This window comes from Erpetoichthys calabaricus, chromosome 16 (assembly GCF_900747795.2).
Source record: "Erpetoichthys calabaricus chromosome 16, fErpCal1.3, whole genome shotgun sequence".
Lineage (NCBI taxonomy): Eukaryota > Metazoa > Chordata > Cladistia > Polypteriformes > Polypteridae > Erpetoichthys > Erpetoichthys calabaricus.
In genome coordinates, this window is record NC_041409.2 from 79,697,249 (window position 1) to 79,717,490 (window position 20,242).

Genomic DNA, 20,242 nt, shown 5'->3' on the forward strand with positions numbered 1-20,242 from the left:
ATGCATAGATCATCTTAAAGATAGACAGGAAGGTCTGAATCAGTGTCACCGATACCGAACTGGTGTAAACATATTATTTTTATTATTTCATGTATTAAATAAATAAGTAATAAAATAAAGTAATATTAATACATAATAAAGTTATAATTAATAAAATAAAATCATATTACAATGTGTTTTTCTAACTATTTAACTGTATACTGCCTTTGCTATCTAACTGTCCATGTTTCTTCCAATCACACTGCCCCCTTAACCACCCCCCCTTCCAATTCTTTATTTTTCCTCTTTTTCTATCTATTATACAGGGTGAGTCAAAATTATATTAACACTAATGGCACTGCTATGTATATACTTATATACAATTTTTGTGGACAGTGTATGTGTTAAACATGATGGCGAACAGGTTGAGACATTCCTGTAAATCCTCTTGTATGAAGTATGTCCTGTGAATAAATTGTTTCCACCATTCAAATGTTGGCATAATTTTGACTCACCCTGCATAGTGCCTTTCATATCTATCTATCTATCTATCTATCTATCTATCTATCTATCTATCTATCTATCTATCTATCTATCTATCTATCTATCTATCTATCTATCTATCTATCTATCTATCTATCTATTATATAGTGCCTTTCCTATCTATCTATCTATCTATCTATCTATCTATCTATCTATCTATCTATCTATCTATCTATCTATCTATCTATCTATCTATCTATCTATCTATCTGTATTTAATTATTTATCTGTGAATTTTATGTTTATGATTTAATAAAAAGATAAACTTTTTAATATTAAATTAATCTAGATTCTTATCTTTTTTTGATTGCAGAGGTTCAAATGGGATGGGGGAAGCTCAACTTAGGGGTTTCTTTAGAGGGTTGTTAGCCCTCTTTATGGGTGTTATAGTTATAAATGAATATTGGTTGAAGGTTCCCCCTTGGACTATTGAGGACGTTAATTCTCACATAACATTGAGAAAGCCCTGGGATTTTGAGCAGATAAATATACATATTTAACTTTGATCAGCTTTCCCCTGGGGTTTTGAAGACGTAGCTATTTTGAAATTCACACTTAACAGTGAAGGGTTGGGTTGGGGTTCAAGCTCTTTAAAATATGTATGAACGATTAAAGAGTGTGTGAGTGGGGGGCTTTTTGGTAGAATTAAGAATAAAGGAATGAAAAGATCAGGGGCTTGGCACAATAGATCAGTAGCTTAAATCTCTAACGCCCCCATTTCTGACTTGTTGAATACAGGTCTGTGAGACAATAGTCTGCAATAGGTATCCAAACCTGTTAAAAGTCTCAACAATAGGTGCTGGGACCAGAGATCTGAAAGTGCAAAGTGGGCGTTAAGAGCCCTAAGGTCACCATTGCTTCTGTAAGTGTCACCCTTTGGCCTGGCCATTCAGGCTCAGATCCAGACAGAAGCAAAGCATCTGTCCATGGATGTTCAGACCATTATTAGAGAAGTGGATATCTGACTGGTGCAAAAACGAACCAGACTGGGGTGCCAGTAATATACACCACATGGCTGTCTTTTTCCTCCCTGTGTATTTCACTTTTTCCCCCTCCATTGGTCTTCCGTTCTCTTTGATTTTGCTTTCCTTCTAGTCGCTCCCGTTTTCAGTCCGGCTGAATCTCTTGAATTATCAGTAGCCGACGCCCCTCAGCCCAGCCCGATTCCTTATCTCACCTTCTCTTCCTACATTTTCAGTACACCTTAACATCTCTCCTTCCCTCTCTCATATTCACTTTGTACTTCCCTCTCTATCGATATCTCCATTTCCCACTCTACTCTCTGCGTTCTCGATTTCCTTCTTCTTACCTAACAGGGTCTCTCTCTCTCTCTCTCTCTCTCTCTCTCTCTCTCTCTCTCTCTCTCCTTTCATGTTGCTAGCGATATGAATGAAAGCCGTAAAGGAGAATTTTGAATGGGGGGCGGCTCTGTGTACTGTCCCGTTATTTTCACATTCCCAAGCTCCCTCCCTCCTTCCAGAGCAGGGGACGCGCGCTTGCCGGGGGCGCGCCTGTCATACTGATCATACATAGAACGACGGCTACTTTCGCCAGGCACCAGCACTCCGCGCTCCAGTAACAGAGACGAGCTTCTTGTTGCCTCCTCCTCCTCCTCCTTCTCGCTCCGCTTCTCGTGGCGCCCATACTGATGAGTTTCAGAGAGTCACACTCCCCCTGACGTCGCCTGCTGCGGCTCTCCGCTTCTTCTCCAGCTCACGTATTGCGCAGCGTGAGCGTTCATCTTTCCACCGGCGCAGCCCCCCTTCATCACGGCGGAACGGAAAGGAACAGAACACAGAAGAGAGCGAAGAGCCGTCCTTCCCTTCTTGCCGCTGCTGCTGCCGTTGCTGCTGGACACTACTCGTGCTGAATGCGGCGGTTCCAGATGGCCGTGCGAGAGCCATGGCAGCTGATGAAACTGGCACTCAGGGATGCTAGAGGGGCCCTTCGGTGCGATCGCTCTCCGGGTGCTCCGTGAGACACTTTAAGGGCAGTGCATTTGGAAACTGAAGCTTATTTTTTCTCCTTGAGATTTTCACTGTGAACCTCCATTCCTTCACCTGCAGCAGAACTGCTAGTCCACTTCTGATCAAGCGCGCCTCTGCGCGCCCCCGCACTCGTTCTCGTTCGCACTGCCTGTTTATTTTACCTTTGGATTCTGTTCGCGTCCCGCCGGTGCTTCTTCCTCTTTCCTTCTCGCTCAATAAGGACTGCTGATCGGTGAGTGTGGCTGCTGCTGCTCACATTGGCCTTGCAGGTGGTTCGCCAGCTCCGGGCTTGGATATGTTCACATTCGCGGCGACATGGATTTAGTTTTGGCTGTTCTGTGGATGCTCGCGACGCTTCTGGACGTCTTCGACTGCCATGGAGTGTACGGTAAGTGAGCCGAGAGGGATAGTCGGTGACCTTGTGGGTGAGCAGCGGTCCACCGGCCCTCGCACGGAAGAGCGGGCGCCGTATGGAGCTGCCGGGCAGGGACATCTCGAGCTCGCGGTACAGATCGCAAGCGCTCCGGACACGGCGCCTGTGTCGGGAGGGGGCGTAGGTGTCTTATCGGCTGGGGGTGCACGGGCGAATGGGTTTGCGCGCACCCCATACTCACTCAGTGACAGGAGCGCGTGCATGGGCGCGCCTTGGTCTAACTAACTCGCTCTCACTGCTAAACTCACACACACACACACAAACACAATCTTGGTGACACACACACACACACACAACCTCACTCGCAAACAGCAATCCACTACGGTGGACCCTTCAGCTGTGTGAATACCCTTACAACTGCCGCGCTCATCCAGTCATTAGGGAGCCACACTTACAGCGGGAACCCGGGAAAGTGTGTGATGACTGCAAGTGCGATCGCCACGCAAAAAAAAAGCGTGTTTGACAGTAGCCCTCGGGCGTGTGCGGGGATTTTGCACTTGCCACTGAGACAGAAGCCACTGTAGTATGAGTTCCTAAGTCATTATTACTCTTAATTACTTACGTTTCGGATCGGCTTGCAATGTCGTGCTTGGGCACTTAACCTTCGTACTTGCAAGCAAAGCTCGGGCGAGGAACCATCCTGAGCACTTGGTGTGTTCTTTATGGTTTGAGTAGCTCTGGGCGTCTCATCAATCATCATCACCACCACCAGCATCATCATCAGTATCTGTAGGACCCCCTCGCTAAGCCGTTCATGTACTTAGGCAGTGATCTACGGGTGATAGATGGGTAAATCGATCTGTCTCTATCTATCTATCTATCTATCTATCTATCTATCTATCTATCTATCTATCTATCTATCTATCTATCTATCTATCTATCTATCTATCTATCTATCTATCTATTATTATACAGTGCCTTTCACATCATCTATCTATCTATCTATCTATCTATCTATCTATCTATCTATCTATCTATCTATCTATCTATCTATCTATCTATCTATCTATCTATTATACAGTGCCTTTCACATCATCTATCTATCTATCTATCTATCTATCTATCTATCTATCTATCTATCTATCTATCTATCTATCTATCTATCTATCTATCTATCTATCTATCTATCTATTGTATAGTGCCTTTCATATCTATCTATTATATAGTGCCTTTCATATCTATCTATCTATCTATCTATCTATCTATCTATCTATCTATCTATCTATCTATCTATCTATCTATCTATCTATCTATCTATCTATCTATCTATCATACAGTGCCTTTCACATCTATCTATCTATCTATCTATCTATCTATCTATCTATCTATCTATCTATCTATCTATCTATCTATCTATCTATTGTATAGTGCCTTTCATATCTATCTATTATATAGTGCCTTTCATATCTATCTATCTATCTATCTATCTATCTATCTATCTATCTATCTATCTATCTATCTATCTATCTATCTATCTATCTATCTATCTATCTATCTATCTATCTATCTATCTATCTATCTATCTATCTATCTATCTATCTATCTCCTGTATGCTTAGTAAATAAGATTTGTTCAGGTTATTTATAAGCATTCTCCCCTTCGTACTTTGAGCTGCTACATCACTAACTCTCCCTCTTTCTTCTCTTTCCCCCACCTCACTCATCCTTCCTCTCCTCTGCATGTTTCTCTGTCCTCCATCTTACATAAATGCAAACTCACCTTTTTTATACCCAACAACTCTTTGTAACAGTCGGCACCGTGTAGTGTTTCCTTCTCAAATTAGAATGACATCTTAGACCTTCGATGTCCGATCAGACTTGCCCTCTTGTCTCGGGCTATTGACTTTGTTAGGTACTCTTGTGGGTTGTGTTTAGGATGGTCAGAGCAGGCAGCACTGGGCACACAGTAGGTAGGTAGCTAGTAGCGGTCAGTTTATCTCCAAACTGGGTCATGATTCTTTGGTAGAGATCTACAGGAGTTGTTCACGTGAACATTTTCCCCTGAGAGGTTCTTGCTGCTTATTTCATATCACTTGCTGTGACAATCTAGTTTGTGTACATGTTCAGTCACGGGTATGTGTATCTGTGTGTGTGCGTGTGTGCATTGAGAAGGCAGTTGGAGCCGTGAATTGTAAACGGCGTAAATGTTGTTAGAAGTTGGTTCTGTGCAACTCCAGGGTCTCCTCATGTGCTAATGTGCTTACAAATGGAGGGCATGTCCTGCACTGCTTGGTGGCCCCCTAGGATCATAAGGTTCAAATTTAGTCTTAGTTGACAGAATGTTTTGGATATTTTAGGCTGACTGTGTAAGCTTGCCAGCAAGATTTATAATGGTCAGTCTTCTTAATCTCCGACCATCCGTCCATTTTCTAGGCTACTCACCCAATTTTTAGGAGTAGGGGGGAGAACTGGCTGGAATAAATTCTGAATTGGGCACCAGCCCAGCTTAGGGCACTGTCACGCACACACACACACTCACACGCATTCATATTGGGTCCGTTTAGGGATACCCTTTAACCTAAAACATATTTGGGATGTGAGGGAGGAGGACCAGAGTAGCCTGAGAAAAGCTCACACAGGCCATGTCTGGGCCAGGATTTGAACCCTGAACTTGGAAAGTGTAAGGCATCAGTGCTAATGGCTGCACCATACCCCTCTGCTTGAGTGGAAATTTCAATGGTCAGTTAACGGCCGAAGAAAGTTCTATTCCTGTTTGCAAGTAGTGCATCAACTTACTTGCTGGGATTTTATTCAAAATGAATTTTTCAATCATAGCCCCTAAATTTGATTACGTGGGTGGTTATGTTATGGAGGTTTTATTTGAAGATGCCACAGCAGATGAACAGAGCACCATCTCTCAGTCGTCCTGATCGCCCAAATTGAAAAGTTCTCGGTGGCTTTACTGAGCTTCTCGCTAAAACCTTGAATTATCTGTCATACAAATTTGGCGTCTGGGATGTAGTCTGCCAGAATGAACGTCTCTTCTGCTGAAACAAAAAAAAGATAAAGAAATGGAGGTGTCACCATCCGGCCGGCTGCTATATGGAAGTGAATACGGTTCTAATATTGTAGACAACTGGGCTGTGTCCGTGGAAATGAGAACGCATGTTAATGTTAGAGTGGCGAGGCAGGCGCAGCAGCCACTGACCAGAAAAGAGAAGGCTTTCTCAAATACTGGCCATTGCCGTCTATGAGAAAAAAACGTAATGAGCAGGCTTGGTGACGAGCAAGTGTCTTAGATCATTCGTTCTTTTTGCTGCAATCTGGTCAAAGGTGTCTTGCATGCTTTATTCATAGCACAGTGGCTAGTCTTTGAGGATATTGAGGCCCCAAAACCCCCTCCTTGTTTTGCATGGGGGGGGCTTTTACTGGAATGTCACCATTTTCTCCACTGCGTCTTTACTGGTCTGCTAATCTGTCAGACATCTTCTCGGTGCCAATGGTCCTCCTGCTGGCGTGGGTGCTACTTAACCTGAAGCCTGTTCTCCTCTCCATTTCCTCACACCCTCTTCCCGTATACCCTTCTTCTTTTGATGTGCTGCCCTGTTCACTTTCTTGCCTATTCTGTGTATCGTCACTAAACAACGGTATCCTGCAGTTTAATGCTCTTTATAACATGCCTTGCTATGTGTGGCACTATAACAGTTCTTAAATGAACTTACCCACTCACTGCCCATTTTTCTTTTTTTCTGGGTGATCTTTACCTTCTGAATTTCTTCAGTAAATGTTTTTTTAGACCCCAGCATGGTGGCACTTGGGGTTTGTGGTGTGGTGGTGCTGCACCATACAGTGTGTGGGGGTATCCTTTATCTTCTGCAAATAAGAAGCAGCTTCTGAGGGCCATTGTAATCTAGACATCATGGGTTCAAGGCAGTGACCACGGTGCAAAACTGTGAACAGAGATGGCATGTGGTGTGAGTCCATGGCAGGGACCCAGGTTTCACTTATTATACAATACAATTGCAATACAATTTATGTTTTTATAGTTCAAAATCACACAAGAAGTGCCGCAATGGGCTTTAACAGGCCCTGCCTTTTGACAGGCCCCCAGCCTTGACTCTCTAAGAAGACAAGAAAAAACTCCTTAAATAAACTCTTGTAAGGAAACCTAAGGAAAGGCCGTTCAAAGAGAGACCCGTTTAATGTAGGTTGGACGTGTATTGGGTGTCAAAAAAAGGGGGTCAATACAATACACAGAACAGAACACCAATAATCCTCAATACAATACAATAGTGCAATAGAAATATTACAAGTACAGAGCAGAATTGAACAGTAGATGATATCACATAATACGATTTGGATTTGTTCAGAGTCCTGGAGACCTCGGCCATCAAGCTGCCTCCCCCTATTGGCCATTCCACAGCTGAGTCAGCGCTGGGCCAGCCAATCCGATGAAAGGACCCCTCTACCCGACGATTCCTGTGATCCTCCATCATAGATGACTTTTCCTTAGGCAGGCAAAACAACTTGGCAGGTGGGCAGTGGGCACCAAGTGCCACATTTGAGTACTAAGAAGAGAAACATAATATGTGAGGGGTAGTAGCCAATTCTAACTATCATGTTAATTATGTTTTAGTGCCAATAACTAACAACAGAGATGCAGTCTGTACAGTTAATCAGCAGCTCTAGTCAGGGTATGTAGCTGGGATTTGAAAGCTGAGACTGAAGGGGCATCTCTTATAATAGCAGGCAGACCACTCCACAGTTTAGGGGCCCTGTAACTAAAAGCTTGACCTCCCACTGCTATTTTATTAATCCTTGGAATAAAAAGCAGACCGGCATCTTGAGATCTTAACGTGCGCTCTGGTTTGTAAGTCACGATAATGTCAGATGAGTAAACCGGACCTTGGCTATTTAAGGCTTTATATATATATATAATATATATATATATTCTCTATGTACATTTTGGATGTTTTCCTGATGCCCACATGCGTCTTTGTGCATACTGGTCCAGTGTGAGTGTGTGCCTTCCCTTTGGTTGTGTGGCCATCAATGAGCTGGTGCCACATCCAGGGTTGGTTCCAGTTTTGCACCCAATGCTGTCAGACTGTCCTGGAGTCCTCACAGACCCAAAATGGCATGAGAACATTCAGTGTTTCCAAAGATAGTCCATGTATGAGGATTTCAACTCAGGGCTCTGGGACTATAAGACATTAGAATTAATGAGTGTACCCTCAGGCCAACCATGCCAGCTTACCAGAGCAACAAGAAGGACGTGAGGTGAAGGAGAGAGACAGAGGCCCTCTGCTGTAACCCAAATACCCAGGTTTGATGGTGGCAGGTGGAGCTTCACCAAGGAGGGGACAGAGGTGGTGACACCTCACTGAGAGACAGCAAATAGAATTCCATTTGAGGAAAGGGAGCGAGAAGAGAGGGGAAATGGAGAAAGCCGGCAGAGCGTTTTGTCAGGAGAGTGGCATGGAGTCCAACCTTAGTGGGTAGGGTGAGAAAAGGAGGAGACGCTTCCTTATTCTTGAGTTGGAAAACAGCAGGCAACCGACAGACATGGAAACATGGAGGAGAAGAGAGAAATTTTGAGAGGGGTGTAAGCAGGGATATTCCAAGAAGAACCTACATACACTCTGAGGTGTAACACTGCTTCAAGAATCAGGCTGTAAGAAAACCACACACCTTGATCTTCCTGCAGAGCTCAAATACTTTGTTTTATTTTTTTATTCCATTTGTAGGTCTATGGCACAAGGAAATTATCCTTAAGGGGCTTTTGGCAGACGGTTTGTACTTATTAAGAAAAAAAAAATTAAGTTCTCATCTCACCAGGAATCACAGGATCCTGCCGACTACGCCATCCACTTCACAGCCCTTTGGCAAAATCTGCAAAGGAGTCATCCTACACTGAGGTGGAGGGGGGCTGGGGGGTTTAATAGCAGAAGTAGCTATGAGGTACAAGCCTATCGGCAAGAAAGTGTACAACAAAAACAGGCTAACCACCCCGATACGTTCCTCGAGGAATCTTCCGGCATGTCGTTTCTTGTTTTACATTTGTGCATGTGTGTTTGTTTTGTAATCGATTCCCTGAGATGTTATTTGTTCTGCTTGACATGCTTTTAATAGGACTCTATGGTTGTCAGTGCTTTAGAGGTGGTAGAGTTCAATTTGTCCTAAAGTTGAAATGAAAGGAAGGGTCAAGAGTCCTATAGATTGAAGCAGATGCCATGACAGATTTGAGAGGGTACAGGCTGACTAGGTGAGAAACTAGTTAAAGGTTAACTGTTAATGGCCAGTCAGACCAGCTTGGTGAAATGAATGGCCTCCGTTTACTTGTATGTTGTCTTATATTATGATTTGGTGGTGGTGGTTTAAGGGGTAAGCGGGGCATTAGACCCCAAAGAGGCAGAGTTTTATTGACCTGAGACCTCCTAGTTAAATGATGCCAGCTCCTCCTGTACTGTAGGGGTTTGTGTTTAATAACATCTCCTGTTGGGCTGCTTATGCACATTTTTGTAACATCAGTATGCTTGAATCTCCCTGGAGATGGAGTACCTAAAAAAGAGTTGTTAGATGTAAGTCGTTGATTAAGGGGTTTCTTTGGAACAGGGCGAGTGTTCACCAGGAGAGGAAGGTGGCCGTATCAAACATGTCAAGAGCTGGCTGAGCTGCTATGAAGGAGTACCACAGCGGGCACTGCAGCAGGGACTAATGCGCTATAATTCAATTTTAGCATCTATAAATCATGCATGAAACAAACACTCGTCTTACTCGACACGCTACAGCTGAGACGTCCCCCTCTTCGACTATAGGCAAGTAAAGATGGACTGGAGGCTCAGGCCTGTGCTCCCGTTCTTTAAATTGATGGCTTACTCCTCTTTGGAGATAAATTTGACTACGACGCAATGAACCAATGGGCCTGTCACACTAGGATTATTTCTAAATGGGTCATTCTCTTCCTACCAGTCATGTGTCATGCTGGCACAGTGTCCCCTTCTGTCTTATCTAGGATGACCAGATGGCTCCATAAAAACAAGAGATGCCAGTCGAGGAAGGGCATTCTAACTTGGTGCATTCAGAGTGGTGGTGAAGTAGTTACGCATCTTAGCATGGGGGACTTAGTGCTGTAGGGTCATTTTAGATGCTGGATTTTCCATCCATCCATCCATCCATCCATCCATCCATCCATCCATCCATCCATCTGTCCATTCAATTTTTGAATCCACTTAATCCAGCTGTAGATTTGAGTGGAGTTTTAGCTTATCTTGTACTGCCCATTTTAACCAGGTCATCAATTTCTGCTTACAGCTGGACTCAAGTCTCGATGGAATGTCTTACTGTTATCCATTTCTGCTTACAAAGTTTTAATGCGGAAACGCCTAGCGGGAGCTTGTTTTACTCTTCTAAGTTGTTAGTTGCTGCCTTACGTTCAGATGTTAAGAATGTTCTTCCTCTCAGATTTGAGGTTGCTTCATGATAAGCACAATGGGGCGATTTGAACAGCATGAGCAGCTCCTGTTTACGACACGTCATTTGCTGCAGTACTTTGTTAAGGCAAATGCTTTAGAAGCAGTTTAACAGGAGAAATTCCATCAGTTTTCATAAAATGTAGTCCAATATGTGAAACCAGGAGCCTGAGGCTACCCTGTGGTTTTTGGGGCACAAAAACGGGAGAAGCGCTCACAGTTATATCAAGGGGCTGCCCTGTGTGTATTATATGATAGATAGATAGATAGATAGATAGATAGATAGATAGATAGATAGATAGATAGATAGATAGATAGATAGATAGATAGATAGATAGATAGATGCGAAAAGCACTATAAGTAAGACAGACAGATGGATAGATATGAAAGGCACAATATATTAGATAGATGGCCATCATGAAGAGAGTTGAGAAAGTTATGCTGTGTGAATGAAATACAGATATAAATAAAATCATAATTCATGTTTTCTGTTTGTTTGCTAATCACACAAAATGTCTGAACCAGTTGTTACAAAATGTTTCATGTCCATTGCTGTTTGTCCAAATTAAAATATAGGCCATATAGCACCAACACACGGACTACAATTCCCATCAGGCAGGAGACTGCACTGGGGCTGATGGGAGGACACCATTTGTTTTGCACCCGTCAAAGCGGGATCTCATCTAAGACCTAAGGTACAGTGTTTGAATTATAATTTGAGCAACAATTTCATTATCTCACTGGATTAGGCCTGACATCGTTTTGTTTCATTGTGAATTGGGTTTAGCCAAATTACAGTTTTTCCTGTTTATTTATGCCCTGACAATGGCAGGTACTTTGGTCAGTGTTATAATAATCTGGAGTCATAGGGGCTGGAACCTTCTCTAGCTTCACTGGACATAAGGCAGGAAACAACCCTGGACATGGTGCCAGTCTAATGCACGGCCTGGCAACACACACAGCCGTACAGGACCATACAGAGCAAAGTGAATGGAGAAAAACCCAAGTAGGCAAAGGGGGATCACGCAAAGTGTACACGCATAATGGCTATGGATTGCTATAATATAATATAATATCCATCCATCCATCCATTTTCCAACCCGCTGAATCCGAACACAGGGTCACGGGGGTCTGCTGGAGCCAATCCCAGCCAACACAGGGCACAAGGCAGGAAACAATCCCGGGCAGGGTGCCAACCCACCGCAGATAATATAATATAATATAATAAAATATAATATAATATAATATAATATAATATAATATAATATAATATAATATAATCCAACATCTGTCTGTCTGTCTGTCTGTATGTCTGTCCGCTATTCACGAGAGAACTACTTAACGGATATAGATTGAATTTTCTTATATAATTTACTTGAACATTCCAGTTAATTTTGCGACTTCTCTCATCATGCTAAGAATCATAGTTCGCTTGGGGTACCGTTTTATTTGCGCAAATCTGAGAGAGACGCAGCGGGCAGAGGGGAGGGTGGCGGGGCCCCCTTCACTCACGCGCCAGCCTCTGGGCGTTCCTTACCTCCGCATAGCTAGTGAACGAGAGAACTACTTAACGGATTTAGATTGATTTTTTTTTCTAGAATTTGCTTGAACATCCCGGTTGATTTTGCGACTTCTTTCATTCACTTACAATTTGCTTGAACATCCCGGTTGATTTTGCGACTTCTCTCATTCGCTTACAGAGGTGATATATTTGCCCTAATCTGAGACAGAGGCTGTGGACTGAAGGGAGGGGGAAGCGTGACGTCAGCAGTGGGGAGTTGGTCTACCTCTGCGTTTTGGAGTGTACCTTGCCTCCGCTTAGCTAGCGATACCTTTTTGTTTATTGTTTTTTAAAGTTTGTCCTGTTTCACTACTATGTGGTCGGAGCCGTTGGGAACGGCTAGTATAATATATAATGCTAAGCTCTTTGTGTGTCAGGTCTCTTAGCTTTGGTGACGTGATCGAAAGAGGAATTGCGAGTGTAAAAAACATGCGGAAGAGTAAAAATGTAGGAGGCAAGCTGAGATTCGCCTTTAAACTCAGAAGTTCAAAGACAGGAAGTATAAAAGCAGAGAGGTGGCGAGCAAGGCGAACTGAAATGACAGAGTCTGAAAAGCAGGCTTTAGGGGAACGCACTCGAGAGGTGGAGCTCCATCAAGAGATGTTAAGACACACAACGGATACTAAAGAAAGACACTGAAGGAACACACAGGACAAGAGCTATTAGATATTTTAAAATGTGCTCTATTACACGGCCAGGTGAATGTAATACAAAGTTGTATCGGGATTACATATGGCTGGGTTTGAGCCTGCCCTGTGATAAATTGTTACTAGTTTTAAATTGGTACTAAAAGTTTGACTTTGGTATCGATACCAGCTTTTGGACGTTAGTAACAGATCCAAAGCAAATAACGTACTTCTCCAAATCCCTTGCGTCTTGCTTCAGCCTCCCTCTTGTGTTGTGCCATTGAGCTACGCTATGCATCGCTCTTTTCTTGAGAGTATGATGTATGCAATTGTTGAAGAAGTACTGGGAGTGGTGTGGTCCCCCGTGAAGTCAAGATCACACCAAAGCAATTTTTGGGTTGTTTCCCCTATGATGTCCTGATCATGTCAAAGCTTGTGGCTTCCCTTCATTATTTTATCAAATTTACAGAAGTGACGTTTTCCAAATCTATGCTAACAAGTGTCTCGGGAAATGGAGGGAGAGGAAATCCCGAAGTGCTGGTTCCATACAGTGTTAAAATTTGAGTTTTTTGGTACCTTTCCAGTACTGGTGTACCGTGCAACCTTAGTTGTTACCTGCCTTAATGCCCAATGCTGCTGGGGCAGGCTGCGGCTCCCAAGACCCTGCTTTGGATTAGGTGGGTCCATAAATGGATGGACAAACCCACTTACTATAGTATTGGGTCACAGAGCAGCATTAGGTAGTTTCTGGGATCACTCATGCTCACACACACATGCACACACACACGCACACACATGCACACACATTTACTCAAGCTTGGCCAAGTTTACAGATGCAGAGTACATTAACGTTAACTTACATCCATCTATCTATTTTCTAAACCTTCTGGAAGCTGGAGCCTAACCCAGCAAGCACTGGGTGCAAGGGCAGGACTAGTCCCTGGGCAGGGTGCCAGTCTATCACAGTGAGAACACACACACACACTCCACGGGCCGTTTAGTAGACTCCAATCCACCTAAACTGTATGTTTTTGGGCTGTGGAAGGAAACAGGGCACCAGGAGGAACGTTAACATTAAACGTTAACATTATACAAAGATTTTGTCTGTATACCTGCATTGTTATCACACTTTAATTTAATATTGTCTTTATTAGTATGCTGCTGCTGGAGTATGTGAATTTCCCCTTGGGATTAATAAAGTATCTATCTATCTATCTATCTATCTATCTATCTATCTATCTATCTATCTATCTATCTATCTATCTATCTATCTATCTATCTATCTATCTATCTATCTATCTATCTATCTATCTATCTATTATATAATGCCTTTCATATCTATCTATCTATCTATCTATCTATCTATCTATCTATCTATCTATCTATCTATCTATCTATCTATCTATCTATCTATCTATCTATCTATCTATCTATCTATCTATCTATCTATCTATCTATCTATTATATAATGCCTTTCATATCTATCTATCTATCTATCTATCTATCTATCTATCTATCTATCTATCTATCTATCTATCTATCTATCTATCTATCTATCTATCTATTATATAATGCCTTTCATATCTATCTATCTATCTATCTATCTATCTATCTATCTATCTATCTATCTATCTATCTATCTATCTATCTATCTATCTATCTATCTATCTATCTATCTATCTAAGAAAGAAAAATCAGTCTGCACAGTCGCTGCCCAGGTAATAAATTCAGGACCCCCTTCTTTAAAAATGGAGATACCGCAAGGATACGGTTTTACCCCTTGTTAACAATGTGGCTTTGTTCAAGCCATTTAGGCCTACCTGCACTCTGTGCGTCTTTCCTTTTAAATCTATACAATTTGTAATAGTGCTTTGATGTGGGATTCAGTGTGAAAGGCGCTATATAAAATAAAGATTGATATTTTAGTCTTCCAGGCTGTAAATTGTCCTCAGGATGCTTCTGAAGAAACAAACCCCCCCCCCCCCCCACCCTATCCCCCCTATTACCCCCCCTTACAATGTCTCTCTGATTGCAAGTACTTCCATTTAAATAGACTGGAGAAATAACAACGTTTATTTATTTACCTCTTGCCAACATTTGATTGGAAGTTAATAATGCAATCTTTTATGTGCAAGCTCAATTGTCTGCTGTTTTCCCTGGTGGCTCAATTGACCCGCTGATTTATTTTATACTTTTAAAGATGGTGAGACATTGTGAAAAGGCGGAGGATGATGGCCATCCTCTGGTCAACTAAAGGGGGTCCACCTCTCATACCCTCTACTGGTTAGTGAGACCTGTGAAAAAACGAAGAGACGACAAAGTATAAAGGTTTGGGGCATCAGATGGTGAAAGCCCCGTTTAAGTGGCAGACCGAAATGTCAAGGTGAACTAGTTAAAAAAATGAGAAAATAATTCAATATGTGGTTGACTAGGGAAGTGTCTTGCGCAGACAAGGGTCTTCCTCAGACTGATGGTTTCATCTAAAGCAGGTCTCTATATGCAGGGTGAGTCAAAATTATGTTAACATTAATGGATTATTTTTATCTCGACCACACCTTTCCAGGTCGATTGTTAGTTTGTGATGGACCATTGCCATGGCCTCCGCACTTCCCTGATTTGACCCCCTGTGATTTCTGGTTATGGGGTACGGTGAAGGAGCATGTGTATAGCAGGAAAGTTCGTAATATAAATGACCTGAAGGACAGAATACGGTCTGGTATCATCTATTCCCCGCGAAATGTGTGTCTGGGCTTTAAATGTTATTGTTGCTTGTTGGTTTTTGTGTGTTGAACATGATGGCAAACAGGTTGAGACATTCCTGTACATCATCTTGCACATTTCATCAAAACACATGTTTTGTGAATAAATTGTTTCTGCCATTCAAATGTTAACATAATTTTCACTCACCCTGTATGTATGTTAGGGCTGGAGGCCCAAAAATGATGTCAGTGGTCTTTCGGTCAGACAATGAGGTGAGTGACAGCGCCATCCTGTGTATCAGGGTTGTATTACAATCTTTGCATGAGCCCTGAAGATGTCCCCTACACCCACATGTCTGACAGACCCAAATGGTAAAGCTTCTCCAGGGGACTGTGGCTTGACACTTGTGGACCACCGGGGGCGCACTGCCTCCCAAACCCAACACAGACAGATGTGGGACACAAGTTCAGGGCACACGTTTTGATTTTTTCCTGTGGGAAACCCCTGTACAGCACAGCGTAAGTCACAGTCACAGCGTAAGTCCAACACTAGATAGATAGATAGATAGATACTTTAAACCAAACACTTCCTTTTCTTTCCGTCTTGGTTCGTCTCCACTCCTCCTGGCGAGTTTCATCTTCACCCACCCGACTCTGGCTCCTGGAGTGGTGGCTGCTGGCTCCTTTAATAAGGCACCCGGAAGTGCTCCAGGTGCTCATTGACTAGTTCTTGCAGCAATTCCGGGTGTGGTGGAAGTGCTGAAATTAAGGGCTCAGCAGGAGCTGCAGCATTCCCTGGCGGTGCCCATGGAACCCAACAAGTCTGCACCATACTCCAGCTCCCATGGAGCCCTGCTGCAACCCAGGGCAGCTGCCACCTAGTGCTCCGGGGGAGATAATGCTCTAGATATGTTCCCTCCCCTGGTCATTCCAGCGTAGAGGCGCCCTGGCAGTACGCCACACATTCTTCATAGGACTTGTCTGTCTTCGTCCTTGGCTGTTTGGCCCATTCAGTGAGCCGTTGGCACCCAGACCTCCAAACTGTGTCTTTAAGAGAATTAGTCAGGGTCGCCCTATTAGGTGCCTACATCTGTTATTGTTTAGTCAAACTATTTCCTATGTCTAGAAGTAAAGGCTTTTTACCCCTTTAGTTACATCGGCAATCCCCTCGGAGTGCTCCTCCTAGGTCCAGGGCTCTGCAGTATGGCCACTGTAGGCACTGCCATTCTGTCACAAGTTTTACGACATTGCAGCCTTTCCGAGTGAAATGACAAAACCTCTTCCCCGTGGACAGGATTAACTCAAGGTCACGTTCAGCCGTTTATTTGTCAGGGCGACTCTTTAGTGATCCTGCGGTAAAGAGGCAGACATGCTGTAGTAATCAGAGCGGCCCCTCGCTTTGCAGCCTCACCAATTCACTATGGATGTCTCGGCTAATCACGCCATCTTTCACATAGCCTGGACTGCTCAGCACGTAGGGCACTTGGTTATTGGTGCAAGTAAATGCAGGATTTCGACAATCCATCAGAAAACTCATCGCCTGTGACCCTTACCTTTTATTATAAATCGTCTCCTCCAGCAGTTTCATTGGTTACTGTTAATTAGTGATGAAGCCTGTCTTCACCCAGCGTCGTGTTGCATTGCTTTATTGATTTTTTTTTTCCTAAGTTTCGGGCTCACTTCCGTTTTGAATAAAGGTATCACAATAGCAATCAAATTAGCATTGGCGGGCTTGAGGCGTTTCAAATTATTAGAAGTGTTATATTATTTATTCGTTTCATTCTTCCTTCTTGTTTCAATTCAATGTCATGAGGAAGCAGTTGCTTGTCCTAGAAACATTGCACAGAAGGCACTTGCTCTAGATAGCATTTCTGACAAGAGTTAGCTGCCATGGTAATTAAAAAAAATACAATAAAATATAAAGATACGCTACTGGCAGTAGCAATGAAAAAAATAACAGTGTTACCCTTAATAAATGCTAACATTTATTTACTGGAAGGGATTTGTAGAGCCTGCAAGGGTTTACTTCACCTGTAAAGGCCTATGCAGCCCACATATCTGGTATCTGTCAAAGGAGACCTTCAAAACGCTAGAGAAGTTGGGAGCTCACCACACGACAAACCCTCTGGATTGGGACCCGAGTGCAGTGGGTGTCACCTCAGCACTAAACTGGAATAGTGGAATAGTGTGAGGTTTTTTTTATGGTGGCTGGAGTGCATGGCGGTCATGAGGTCGTTGGAAAGGGATGCTCCCGATATCTCTGCAAAAGGACGAAGGTCCAAGTCTTTAGAGTCCTGGTGCTTCCTGTCTTGCTATATGGATGCGAGACATGGAGACTATCCAGAGATCTGCGATGAATACTAGCCTCCACCGATACTGTGTCTCTTTGGAGAATCCTTGGGTACCACTGGTGAGTGGTTGCTCACAGAGTCCCGAATGAGGCACATTACCTGCATTGTGAGGGAGCGTCAGTTACGGCACTACGGCCATGTGGTGCGATTCCCCGAGGGTGATGCGGCTCATTGTTGAGGACCTGAGCAGCTGGACCAGGCCAAAGGGACGCCCACGTAACACCTGGCTACGGCAGATAAAGAGTCATTTCTGGACTGGACTGTGTGTCTGTCCTGGAGGGGATTGCCAACCAGGACCCCATTAACCCTAACCTGACCTGATCTGACCTGCTGGAGTGCCAATCCCGCCCCCCCCCCCAAAATGCTAGAATTCAAAATAAGGGTTTCACCATTAGGGTAGAATGTGGCAAGCTGCTAGGGTGTGGAGTAACCTGGAGACCTGAAGATGTGCGTTTGTTCAGGTAACTACAGCGAGGTTTTGATATCAAAAGTCAGAGAAGCAGCTACCAAAACCGAAGCACTAAATTGTAAATAAACTCAAAAAGAGGACAATAACCAAAATATGTACTGTCGCTGGAGTTGAAAGAAGAATTGCTGTTTCATTAAAAACCAAAATATATTCACTGCTGCAGGAACCCACAATGAAGCTTCGGGTTTGAATCCGTAATTTTGGACACTGCACTGTATGCTATGTAGTGTTATAAACTGTAATGTCACTGATGTGGCACATCATGCCTTCTTATGGCAACACTCTTAGCAACAGTGCATGATAACACAACCATTACAGGCCAAACAAAACAAAAAAAACCAAAAGGATGACGTGGTAAACTCAAAAAATAACGATAATTAAATTAAATTAAATTTATTCATGGTTAAATCATTAATACAAAACTTCCACATCTCAAAATTCTTTGATGCTTAAAGCCTCTAAAAATCACATTAAGGGCTGAGGAAAAAAAATATATTTAAAGCAAAAAAATATTACAGTGTTTCAATTCATAACAATAAAAGAAAACAACAAAGGACAAACATCAATACAAAATGTAAACGAAAAAAAAGAAATGAGAGAGATGGCCAAGAAAGATAAGGAAAACTTGAGACTCTAGCTTCACATAATTGATCGATAACCCTTAAAACTGTCATTATGTTGGGAAATCCTGCCAGGTTGACCTCTTAAAATTTAGTCCCACCGTTCAAAATGGTTTCTCAGGCTTTGGCCTATACAGGCACAAGAGAGGAAAGCCAAGAGCCAAACAATCCTTAATAATCTTCTAAGCCAAAAATTAACAGAGTGGGAGAGAACGAAGCAAGTAAACTCTGGCTCTTTGAAAATAAGATTTATTTAGGAAAAATATAAAACAAGAGCAAAAAAGAAGGCAAAACACTGGGTTTTCACAAATTAAATCTCAAAAATCACAAAACACAGTGCAGCAGTAAAAAAAGGAGAAAATATTCCAAAGTACTCACACAAGGATCGGAAGCAACCATCTCTCTGGCAAGAATATACGAGGTGTGATCAAAAAACACGGTGAGTGTTTTAACAAAAGAAATGTTTATTGAAGAAAAAGATTTACAACTACTAGTCATCCTCAAAATACTCTCCTCCATTTCAAATGCACTTATCCCAACGCTCCTGCCACTTTTTCTTTCGAGAGTGTCTTTAGTTGAGCTGCCGTGACTGCCTGGATGTCCTCAATGGATTGAAATCGTTTGCCTTTCATGGTCATTTTCAATTTAGGGAACAGCCAGAAGTCGCACGGTGCCAGATCTGGCGAATAAGGTGGATGCGGACGCAGCGTAATGTTTTTATTCGACAGAAATTGTCGTACTGGAAGGGATGTGTGACAAGGAGTGTTGTCATGATGAAGAATGAAACTACATTGATTCATCCTCCATCGTGGGGGTTGCGTTCCAGAAACCCCCATGAAAGGTGAAAATCCGCGAAGTAGAAACCATATGTTTATATGGTTATTTTTATATTGTCATGCTTGGGTCACAGATTTGCACAGAAACACAGGAGGTTGTAGAGAGACAGGAACGTTATTCAAACACTGCAAACAAACATTTGTCTCTTTTTCAAAAGTTTAAACTGTGCTCCATGACAAGACAGAGATGACAGTTCCATCTCACAATTAAAAGAATGCAACCATATCTTCCTCTTCAAAGGAGTGCGTGTCAGGAGCAGAGAATGTCAGAGAGAGAGAGAAAAAAAAGCAAACAATCAAAAACCGATAGGTGCTGTTCGAGCTTTTAAGTATGCGAAGCACCGTGCGGGAAGCATATTGCTTGACAAAGCTGCTGCAAGGAAGCCCAGCAAGGAAGGGAGCAATGTGAAGGTAGTCTTTCAGCATTTTTTAGACGAGAGTCCATATCCTCTAGGTGTGCGAACAGCCACCCTGCTCACAGCCGCTCCGTCAGGAGCAGAGAATGTCAGAGCAAGAGAGAGAGAAAAGCAAACAATCAAAAATCAATAGGTGCTGTTTGAGCTTTTAAGTATGCGAAGCACCGTGTGGGAAGCATATCGTGCAACAAAGCAGCCACAAGTAAGCCCAGCAAGGAAGGGAGATAGATAGATAGATAGATAGATAGATAGATAGATAGATAGATAGATAGATAGATAGATAGATAGATAGATAGATAGATAGATAGATA

At 42.9% G+C, this 20,242-nt stretch overlaps 1 protein-coding gene across 4 annotated transcripts in view; it reads left to right on the forward strand.

Annotated features, from left to right (window-relative positions):
* Positions 1 to 1,950: 1,950 nt before the first annotated feature.
* mdga2a (MAM domain containing glycosylphosphatidylinositol anchor 2a) overlaps positions 1,951 to 20,242 on the forward strand; it is a 379,952-nt gene continuing 361,660 nt past the window's right edge. For 2 of the 4 annotated variants that reach the window (XM_028821618.2, XM_028821621.2), the window contains exon 1: positions 1,952 to 2,897. In XM_028821618.2, the coding sequence (XP_028677451.1) occupies positions 2,825 to 2,897 (73 nt within the window). In that variant the 5' untranslated portion in view covers positions 1,952 to 2,824. Of the gene's footprint in view, positions 2,898 to 20,242 lie in introns of all 4 variants that reach the window. The other 2 variants (XM_028821620.2, XM_028821619.2) reach the window with 2 other exon arrangements.